The sequence below is a fragment of the Andrographis paniculata genome, unplaced genomic scaffold, assembly GCF_009805555.1.
Source record: "Andrographis paniculata isolate CXL003 unplaced genomic scaffold, ASM980555v1 Contig5END, whole genome shotgun sequence".
NCBI classification, from domain to species: Eukaryota; Viridiplantae; Streptophyta; class Magnoliopsida; order Lamiales; family Acanthaceae; genus Andrographis; species Andrographis paniculata.
The window spans coordinates 1,656,283-1,666,735 of NW_026137595.1; the positions used below are offsets into that span (position 1 = coordinate 1,656,283).

Below are 10,453 nucleotides of genomic sequence, written 5' to 3' on the forward strand. Positions count from 1 at the left end.
ACAACAAGTTAAGTTCTATTGGTGCGTGCAGCACACGTGCTGGTATGGAGCGTGGAAATACAAGCTCCGTTCATCTGCAGGATGGGCCAGTGTGGTGGTGGTCCGACCGCCATTAAAGCCTCTCCACCACGTCTTCAGTAATCTCTCTCTCCGACGACCACATTTCCGGCTGAAGCTGCCGAATATCCTCTCTCTGATCTCTCCAAGATCCATTTCGCATCTCTCACGCTTTTCCTCCGCCGTACGGTGGAGGATTGCACTCAGACCACGCGCATATTTCTGGATCTTCCGCGTGTCGCGTGGATTACCCGCATTGTGGTTATTGAATTAGGGTTTTGGCATTTAGTATGGTTTAAACTGCGCGGAATTGCTTCGTTGGTGCTCTGGGATCGATATGCGAACCTTGTGGTTCTCGAGAGCAGTTAATCGGAGCTGCCGTGCGCGGGAATTGCATCGCCGGAATACTGAGCTCGTCCGCCGTCCTTTCGTCGTCGTCTAAGAAAAAATGTTTGCGAATTTCATCCCGGAGAAAGACGATGATTCTTTTGATTCTGCCTTTGCTCATCTCGCTTCCTGTCAATTTCGGTAATTCCCTCATTTCTTTCGACTGCTTATCTTGAATTTTTTGCTTCGGATTCTTCGCTACAAGTTAAAATGTCAGATGAATTTGGGGATGCTTTTACAAATACTTTAATTAAACGTGATCATCAAATAACCATCCAGCACTTTTTCCTCAGAATAAAATATTGTTATCTCCCAGTAGAATAATCCAAAATTATGTTTGTTTAAGGTTTTATCCACCTTTTCCTACGAACAATTGCAACATACTTTTTAATCATTAAGGTTTTATCATCAATTTGTGTTTGACCTAATCTGCCGCTCTGCTTACTTCGTAAATTTCAGATGATCTATTGCTGCAATAGTTATAAATACTCTATTTCATTTCTACTCTTATTCTATTGAAGAACTTCATTATGCAGGGACTGCTCTGCAAGAGTTCCATTCATCTCCACCTCCATCGCCCTGGCCACTTCTTGCCACAGAGAATCATCCAGAACATGGTAAGTTTCTATCTCAATTTTATTTTGGGGGGTTTAATTCTTTCATATAAATTGCTCTTTTGATAGGCACTGATTAGATGTATGCATAATAGAGTGAATGGGTAAAATATGGCAATGACAGTCACTGGTTGGATTTTAATTTAGATTTATCTTTTCTTTAGTTTGTTTGATGCATTTTATGCCATAGCATAGTGCAGCAATCTTTGAATGTGACTAATGTGGAAGATGCATGACTGCTGAGTTGCAGTGACCACGACATTGATGAGTGCATGGCTGGCTCATTTCATTGCTGCCCGAAAGCTCCATGTTAAGTATTTATCATCTTCACCAGCTCCAAGTCCAGTTTCACAAGGTATTTGAGATGTTATTGTTATATCTAAAATTTCAGAATACTATACATATATATATTTATATTTTTATTGCCTTAAGTTATTAATTCAAATAAGTTCCTGGATATCCGACAAATTTCTTGAAGATTTAGGGTGTGACATTAAAGTTTGGATATGGGATAGTAAAAAATTAAATTGAAAAAGTGTTTGATGTAATGTTTTTTGATGAAACTTTGATTTATCTTTTTTTTATGTAATACATTAAATTAAAAATAGATGTTTGATTTTATGATTTTGGGGGGAAGAAAAATTGATTAATAGTACGAGAACAAAACCAGACCTTAAAGAATAAATTAGAAGTCATGCATTGTTAATTGCCCTCAGAGTCACTCGTGACCGTGAGATCATGGGTTCAAATGCTCGGTCTTCAGATCTTGTCTGCCACACATGAGTTCCCTAGTGTGACTTGGTTTGTCGCCTTATTTTGCAGGCTATTAGGTTCGATCGGAGTTTACCCATCCTACCTCATAAAAAAATAAATAAAACAAAAAAAAAAAAAAAAATAGAGCTGTTACTATTTCATACATATATATGAAGTCACATCAATGGGCACACAATCTGCAAAAGTCCCCCATATTTTCCTAAACCTTATAAGTTATCACACTTTCATGCTTGATGTACAAAGACAGAGGCATTTGAGACTGTTATTACTCTGCAGATTGCAGTCATACTTGTGCACTGCCGCTTACGGCAACCCCATTTGGTTCGCCATGTTTCTGTGTGGTTCCAATGAGAGTCAAACTTCTGCTAGGGGTGCCCCTTTATTCTATCTTTCCAGTTGTCACCGAGTTAGAGATTGAAGTTGCAGCGGGAACCTATCTCATGCAAAGTCAAGTGAGGATAATGGGTGCTATTTCTGATCAACAAGATCCGCAAAGAGCTGTGGTCGATTTGAATTTAGTTCCTCTTGGGGAGAAGTTTGATAATACAACTGCTATACTCACTTACCAAAGATTTTTCTATAAGAAGGTGGTCCTCAATCGAACCCTTTTTGGTGATTATGATGTAATATACATCGACTATCCAGGTAACCCTGCTTTATCTGTATTTGACATAGTAGCATCACTTGATTTTCATTGCAAATAGTGAGTTTACTTTTCACAGGGCTGCCTTCTTTACCAGTGTCTGGTGGTGGTTCATCTGGAAGCCCTGGAAATGTGCTGGACCCTGTCTCCGTAAATCTTCCTAGCAAACGTCACAAAAAGAACATAGGAATAATCCTTGTCATTGCTTTCTCTACAATTGCGTTCTTGGCTGCTTGCGTTGCTGCTGCTGCTGCTTTATTAAAGTGCAGGAAAGTGCAGAGACCTTCCAAGACTGCCGGTCTCGTTTTAACATCTTTGAACAGAAGATCAGGTATGCCTACTCTAGTTGAATTTATCCAGAATTACCTACAATTAACATATGCTTTAGTAATGTGTTAGGGACTGAAATAGAAGTACATTCTTGATACTTTTGAGCATGCCGAGCTTTTCCATGTTTATTAGTGCCTGAAGCTAAAATAGAAATCTATGTTACGGTGATGTACCCGACTTGGAATTTAGGAATTGATCGTATCCATGATTGGCAATGAATTCATGTAGGAAATGAAGTTTATCAGGTGTTGTTCCCTACAATCTTCTTATCCATCCATGGTTTATTCGCAAAACAATAAAAGAAAACAAACTTCTACATTTAATCGACCATAAGTTGAGATTGCCTTTCATATGTTGTCAAAACATGCGCTGTTTATTTTCATAAGTGTTTTGATCTACTTTTCTGTTGTTTCAAATTTCATTTTGCAGCGGTAGAGTCAATGTTATCAAGTAGCCCGGCCAATTCACCATCAGCTGCCATTGATTCTGCTCTGCCTCCATCAATTCTCTCTGTTAAAATGTTTACCCTGGCAGAGCTCAAAATAGCTACCGAAAACTTCAGCTCGAGAAAGTTATTAGGTGAAGGAGGGTTTGGCCGGGTTTTTGAGGGGACCATGCAAGGCGGTAATACGGTTGCTGTAAAATTACTGAAAAGGGACGATCAAAATGGAGACCGTGAATTCATTGCTGAGATTGAGATGCTAAGTCGGTTACATCATCGTAACCTTGTAAAATTAATTGGAATGTGCATTGATAAATCCGCACGTTGCCTGGTCTACGAGCTAGTTCACAATGGCAGCGTCGAGTCCCATTTACACGGTGTACTTTCCTTACATCTTGCTCGGTTTTCTTTCAAATGTGCATGATATTCCCAGATTATAATCCTGTGGCTGATTTATTTTTTTCTCAGGTGCTGACCGGAGCAAGGGCATTCTTGGCTGGGATGCACGGCTGAAGATTGCTCTAGGTGCCGCAAGAGGATTGGCTTATCTTCATGAAGATTCCAACCCTCGAGTCATTCATAGAGACTTCAAAGCTAGTAACGTGTTACTAGAAGATGACTTCACCCCTAAGGTTTCGGATTTCGGTTTGGCCCGCGAAGCTACGGAGGGAAGCCGGCATATATCTACCCAAGTCATGGGAACTTTCGGGTACGTTTCTTTCACGCAAAGCTCTATTACGCTTAACATTAAGGGTGGATACGGTTCGGTTATTTGCAAATATGCAGGTATTTGATATTCGAACTAAACCGAACTAATATCCGAAACCGTGAACCGTATCTGAATCGAAAATTTCGGTTAACCGAAAATATTTGTAATATTTGCAAATAACTCGAACTGAACCGAATTAATAAAATATATATTAAAAATAATTAAAATTATAATTAAATAAAAATATTTGCAAATATTTCAAATATCCGAATCGAATAGAATATAATTATTAGTATAAATTTTAAATATAATAATATAAACATATGCGATTCGGTTAAAAAAATATCAAAAATTGAAACTGAACTGAATCAAACAAATATCAAATAAGCGGTATTTATATTCGAATCAAATTTGTTCAGTCCAGTCCGGTTCGATTTTTTTGTCCACCCCTACTTAACATTATTTTGATTTTTTTTCTCAATAGATTGTTACATTACGACTCGAAAATGTGACCTGCAGATATGTTGCTCCTGAATATGCGATGACGGGACATTTGCTAGTCAAAAGTGATGTATACAGTTACGGCGTTGTGCTACTGGAGCTGCTCTCCGGCAGAAAACCCGTCGACATGTCTCAACCTCCGGGACAAGAAAACCTCGTCACTTGGGCTCGACCGCTGCTCACTAATCCGGTCGGGATCGAGCAATTAGTGGATCCCACCTTGGCTAGGACATTTGATTTTGATGATCTTGCAAAGGTTGCTGCGATTGCCACGATGTGTGTCCACCCGGAGGTGTCTGAACGACCGTTCATGGGAGAAGTCGTGCAGGCGCTCAAGCTCATATACAATGACACGGACAAGACAGGCGACGACGAGTGTAGTCCGCAGGTATCGGGTGTCGATGATTTGGAGCTCAGAGGTAATCTCGATTTATCCGAAAGTAGTTGGTGGAATGCGGGCGATCTTATTCCTTGTCGACAAGCCTCGACTTTTACGACGATGGAGTACTGTTTGGATGTGGTCGACAGCCTGATGTTCCCGACGATGAACGGCAGCCAAACCGATCCTCCGGGAACGATGAGGTGCAATCCGATATTTTCTGGGTCGACGAGAAGTATTTCGTCGTCGTTTTAAGGGGCGCGGAAAAGCTATGTACAGCATCGAAGCACGAACCGGATGCGCGACGATGTCATCGATATAATCTTTATTTGACGTCGTGTTGATGATCGTTTGTCTGAGGATCAAGATCTTCTGTAGTCGATTCAAGTTGAAATGGCCATTTCAATGACAATAGCCAAACTGATTTTTTATCTGACTGAATGTAGTTAGCAAAGCTCAATTTTGATGAATCCATTCCTAGTAGGATTTTTCTTTCGTCCCGCTAGAATTGAATCACCGTTCCAACCCAAAAACTTTTCTTAAAACGGACCCCAATGCCTTAAATCAAGTCCATTCATGACCTTGATACATTTATTAAGGTTGAAAAGAAACTACTTTATATATATATATATATAAAATGTGAAAATCCGTGTGCTCTCGTAAATTTTTTCGGCCGAATCTAATAATATACAAATTAGATTTAACAAAACAAATCACATTAAACGAACTATGTATGACGGAGCCGGTCGAATAAATTTGTATATGTGGGACATTCTATCTTTTCCACTTCTTTAGTGTCTATGATTAAGTTACCCTATCCTCAATGTATTGTGCCCCTCGTATTCCCGACCGATCATCATCCGCCGCCATGTGTATTTTTAAAACAAAAAACTTAATAAAATAAAAAATTTAAATACACATGAGAGTGACGCAATAAACATAATAAGACATTTTTATCAGTCATTTGCAGTTGACTTATGTCCACCAAAGTCGATGCACACTCCCTTTCCACCCAACATTCCAACAAACACAAAATAACCTTAAACTTAAAAACCAAACCGCCCATCACAACACTACACAGACAACAAACAATACACAAGACAAGACAACCAACAACAACAACAATAAAAAACACTCTAACCACAAAATGTCAAAAGTCCCAACCCAACAAATCCCAAATTCCCAATTCCCAATCACAACATACTGTCCGCATTCGTCGGCAATCTCTTGAAAAAGCTCACGGCGCTCGACGGCATCTTGTTCCTGAACTTCGGCGGCCTCAGATAATACAGCCCCGCCGCCGCCGCCGCCCACCGTATCGGCACCAAATAAAACCCGAACGCCGCCAACAAACACGCCACCACGAACAAGAACGTTGCCCTCGGGTCTCGCCAGCTCAGCAGCGCCTGAAACCGCTCCCCCTGCGTCGCCATATCCCCGACCACCGTCTGAATCCTCCCGGCCACGCTCCTCAGCCGGTCGTACCGCATCCGAATCAGCTCCGCGTTCCGCGTGCTCGGGAACGAGTCGAACTCCTCGTCCAGCTCGTCGGGATGGACGCTCTCCGCGTATGACAGCCGCGTGTCCATGTGCGGCGGGTGTCGCGACCGCGATTTGTACCGCCACAGCCCTGTCGCGGCGAGAGCGAGAAACCCGCACGGGATGATCAGCTCTGGGACGAGGACGAGGACGACGAACGATGTCGAGAATAGCGCCGAGTAGACGGGACGGTTCCACGTCCTCAGCGACTCAACCGATCGGTTTGTTGCGATGAACCACGATAGCACGTTCGTTAGCCGCAGGAAGTTCGCCTTGCTCTTCCGCATGCTCCACATGTGCGAGTCGTGGTCGAGCATGTACTCGACGACTTCCCGGCCAAGCGGCGGCTCCGCCCGGCTAAGCCGCATCGCCACCACGCTCATCGCCTGGAAACGGAGCGTCTCGAGCTGGCTCACCGACAACGGCTGCACGTAGTGCATCTTCGGGAGCAACGGAGCGGCGTACATGTGCAGGACATTGAAGATGTTCGCGCACGACAGCCGGACCGCTAAGTGAAGCTCGCCCATCTTCTTGACGCCCGACGGATGCAGCATCAGCAGCGGGTACGCGTGGGTGTAGACGCGATCCGTTTCGAGCGTGGAGAGACGGATTCGGACTTTTCCGATTCTCGTGTCGCGATTCGGGCTTCCCGACACCGCGCTCTTGTCGATGCGGGAATTGTCGAATAGACCAATCGAGATGACTGTGCACGGGTCGAAGACTTCCCACGTGTACTGCTCGTTCCATTTCGGCGAGAGGCTGTCGACAACGGTCCTCGTCCGAACCCATTTCTGTCCGTACTTTGCGACGCAGTAGGCGTCGGTTGTGCCGCCTTTGCCTTCCTTGATCTTCATCGGGACGAGGTTGCTTGCGCCTAAAATCCCGACTTCGAGGACTCCGATGTGCGGCTTCCATAGCTGCTTCGCCGTCGGACGGACGTCGCTGCTGTACATCGTCGCCTCGTCGAGAACATGGTACCCTCCTTCGAGCGCAGTGCGGAGGTGGATTCGCGACGCGAATCGTACGATGGCTTTCGAGTCATTCTGGGTGCTGAAATGTGTGTCAAGGCTGTACCATCTCGACACGATTGGTCGATCGTCGAATCGACGTTCAATGGTCGTGATCGGGAGGATTACTCTCGCGACAACCTCGTCACGGTTCGGAGCGAGACGATCTTCGACGGTGATCATCAGATAATCCTCCAATGGCTCGGGCACAACGAAGATCAAATCGTCGTTCCAAAATGGATTCGACAGGCTTCGACTAGCCGTTGGCGATGCGATTCTCGTCCTTAAAACCTGGTTTCCCACTTGAACTTTCGCGAAGAGCTCCGGATACCTCATCATGTTCATCGAAGCTCCTTTGTCGCCGAGGACGACATCCTGAGCTTCAATTACGCCGACGCGGAGGTACCATAGCTTCGGAGATAAATAAACCTTCGATTTGATCGAAGACAGGCCGTCGAGATGAACGTTAGCAGCCTTGGAATGCCATGCCTCCGCGAAAGCCTCGTCGGCCTGAGTTCCGAACCAGATTGCGACCATAACCTCGCCGGATTTGGATCTATCGCCTTTTTTATCCTCCATTCTGTACCACTGCGGCGCCAGCTGGCTGTCCGGCGGAACACGTTTCGGAACTTCGTTGAGGTCGAACCAGACGCGACCTATGAAGTCGTCCTTGTTGCTTTCCTTGACGAAAATCTCCACCGCCGACGACTGTATGGAGTCCTTCGAGAAGGCGAAGATTTGGTCCCAATCCGCAGCTCCAGACGCAACTCTCTTCGTGATTCCTTTGTAGTTCCCGAGCTTCACCTCCGCTACGACGTCGTTTCCGCCGAACACAGAAATCTCCCGCGCCTTCAAAACCCTAACGTACAGATACTGCATCTGCTCCACCAAATCGTACGTCGAGCTCGTTTTGTCCTTCCTCAGTCCGCCGAGGTCAGGTCTCATTTCTCTCAAGGAGTAGTCGTTCAGCGCGCCGGCCGGAGGGGCGCCGCCGCCGCCGCCGCCGCCGGGGAGAACCGGGCCCGGACCGGCGGTTATAACAACCGGCTTGATTTCCCTCGGGCCAGGCTCGTTGGGCTTTAAATGTGTCGGGTTTTGTAAACCTAGGCCCAATTTATTATTCCCGTTGTTATTCTCTGGGCCCAATCCGAGGCCCATTTGCTTCGGCACGACCATGTTGCCGCCTTGCGGTTTCATTTTCTTATTTTTCTTCGAGATGACGCCTCCGCCGGTAACCGTCGCCGCCGCCGCCGCGGCGGCGGCGGTGTTAATCACCTGCTTGACCTCCTCCTTGGTGGAGAGATAGAGCTTCAGACTGATCTCTCCGCGCACGTGCGAGAAGAGGCTCCTTTTGTCCAGCGTGTAAAGCTGCGGCACCTCCTCCCCCTCCCGCGCGATGCTCGAGCCGGAAACCCTAACTTTTCCGAGGAAATTCCGACTGTTGTTCGACCGCTTCTCGTTGAACACGTTCACCTCGATCGTACGGTACGGAAGGTCGGCGACGTCGTTCACGTGGAAAACGAGCTTCTCGTTCCACACAGGATTTAGGTCGCGGTACTTCACCTGCGTCCTCTGCCGCTGGTTCTCGAACTCAACCTCAACGAACGGCGACGACGAGCCCTCGCCGTCCTTAGGCATCAGATTGTGCGCCGCCACAACTTCCACCACCAGCTTCTCCTTCCCTCCGCCGTGCATTCTCCCTACAATCCACCTCTACAGTTAAAAATCAAATCGAAACCCTTACCTCTCCCACCGGAAAGTTGCTGAGCTAAAACTCCACGCGAGAATGGTGACAGAAGACGATTCAGAGATTGGAGAGTTGGATTTTGTGCGTAGGCAGTGAAGAAGACATAGATACATACATACACAGAGCTCAGTTACCTAATGCTCTCAATGGCGGTGAGTCCCAATCGCCATTAATGCTTTCTTTCAATTTTTAGCATTTTATTTTTATTTTGTGTTTCTCAAAAATTCGAATTTTTTTTTATTTAAAATAATATACAAGTCAGCCTTTTAATGCACTTAATAAATTCCAATTTATCTATCTGCTTTTTTATTCTCTACCGGATTTATTTATTGTGTGGTTATTTTTTCCATTTTTGTCCGGAGCTCCTCTGACTGGGAATCACTACGTTGATCTGCACCGTCCGTTGTAAATGTCGCGGTCCTATCAATGGCTCCGATTTGTCTGGCTTTTTGGTCCTGGAGTTTCTTTGTGAGTATATAATTCATTCCCTTTTTATCTCTCTATGTTTAAAAATATTTTTTTTTTACTAGTATGTTATGTATGTTTATGTTATTGTTTGATCTAATATTTAAAATGAAATTATGTAATGTATGATAATATAAATTGAAATACATATTAAATATTTTACTATAATTTACGTATTATTGAAATAGTTTTTGGAACAAGAACAATCAGTCCCTTAAACCTTTGCTTTTATTTTGTTATGCTTTTTGAATTTTAAAAATTATTAATATCAAATATTGAATATTTTCAACAAGTATAATTGCATCTAATTTGTTTGAATGAAAATTTAAAATATATGTTGAAAATGTAGACTTCACTAATAAATACAGACAGCTTTATTACCAAGTATTTAATTAAATATTTAGGTAAATATTTAACATGTTTGGTAAATTTATTATTATTTCAGTAAGTCCAACTGTAAATTTCTTCTTATAATTGCCATGGCAATTCCTTATTCTACAAAATACACTTTCCTTTTTCCTAATTCAAATAAAAAATATATAACTTTTTTATAAAAAGAAACAAATAGGAAATACATATAATGGTGGTTACTGTTAATGTGTACAATATATTTCAAATTTGTAAATAAAAACAATATAACGGTGAGTAACAATATTTCCATATTATATAGTATCAAAATTAATACTCCCTCCGTCCATTTTCTATTGTCCTAAAGTATATTTGCACGATTTTTTTTAGATGATTGTCTTTTTGTTATGAATAGACAAATTTGCCCTTAAGTGTATGGTAGAGATTAAAAGTAATAAATGAATGAATGGTAAAATTGTAAAATTTGTGTTTAAAAAAATAAATAAAACAA

The 10,453-nt window shown here is 43.3% G+C and overlaps 2 protein-coding genes across 3 annotated transcripts; one reads left to right on the forward strand and one right to left on the reverse strand.

Annotated features, from left to right (window-relative positions):
• Positions 1 to 74: 74 nt before the first annotated feature.
• On the forward strand, positions 75 to 5,331 carry LOC127259016 (receptor-like serine/threonine-protein kinase ALE2). Of its 2 annotated transcripts, none has more exons than XM_051286137.1 (8): positions 75 to 585; positions 981 to 1,061; positions 1,309 to 1,413; positions 2,109 to 2,477; positions 2,573 to 2,806; positions 3,235 to 3,624; positions 3,716 to 3,956; positions 4,476 to 5,331. In XM_051286137.1, exons 1-8 carry the CDS (start codon positions 537 to 539, stop codon positions 5,089 to 5,091), a joined length of 2,085 nt encoding a protein of 694 aa, XP_051142094.1. In that variant the 5' UTR covers positions 75 to 536; the 3' UTR covers positions 5,092 to 5,331. The 2 variants fall into 2 exon arrangements, with proteins under 2 accessions (XP_051142094.1, XP_051142093.1); XM_051286136.1 differs by having other exon boundaries at positions 78 to 585; positions 2,555 to 2,806.
• Positions 5,332 to 5,854: 523 nt separating this feature from the next.
• On the reverse strand, positions 5,855 to 9,300 carry LOC127259185 (FT-interacting protein 3). The gene has a single exon (XM_051286353.1). It carries the CDS (start codon positions 9,075 to 9,077, stop codon positions 6,030 to 6,032), a length of 3,048 nt encoding a protein of 1,015 aa, XP_051142310.1. The 5' UTR covers positions 9,078 to 9,300; the 3' UTR covers positions 5,855 to 6,029.
• Between the last annotated feature and the right edge of the window lie 1,153 nt (positions 9,301 to 10,453).

Excerpts from the sequence above, each read along its gene's own strand:
- LOC127259016 (XM_051286136.1), top strand. The coding sequence starts at position 537 with ATGATTCTTTTGATTCTGCCTTTGCTCATCTCGCTTCCTGTCAATTTC. Across the intron at positions 1,414-2,108 it reads TCCAAGTCCAGTTTCACAAG|ATTGCAGTCATACTTGTGCA; the intron begins GTATTTGAGATG and ends ATTACTCTGCAG. Across the intron at positions 3,957-4,475 it reads CAAGTCATGGGAACTTTCGG|ATATGTTGCTCCTGAATATG; the intron begins GTACGTTTCTTT and ends TGTGACCTGCAG.
- LOC127259185 (XM_051286353.1), bottom strand. The coding sequence starts at position 9,077 with ATGCACGGCGGAGGGAAGGAGAAGCTGGTGGTGGAAGTTGTGGCGGCG.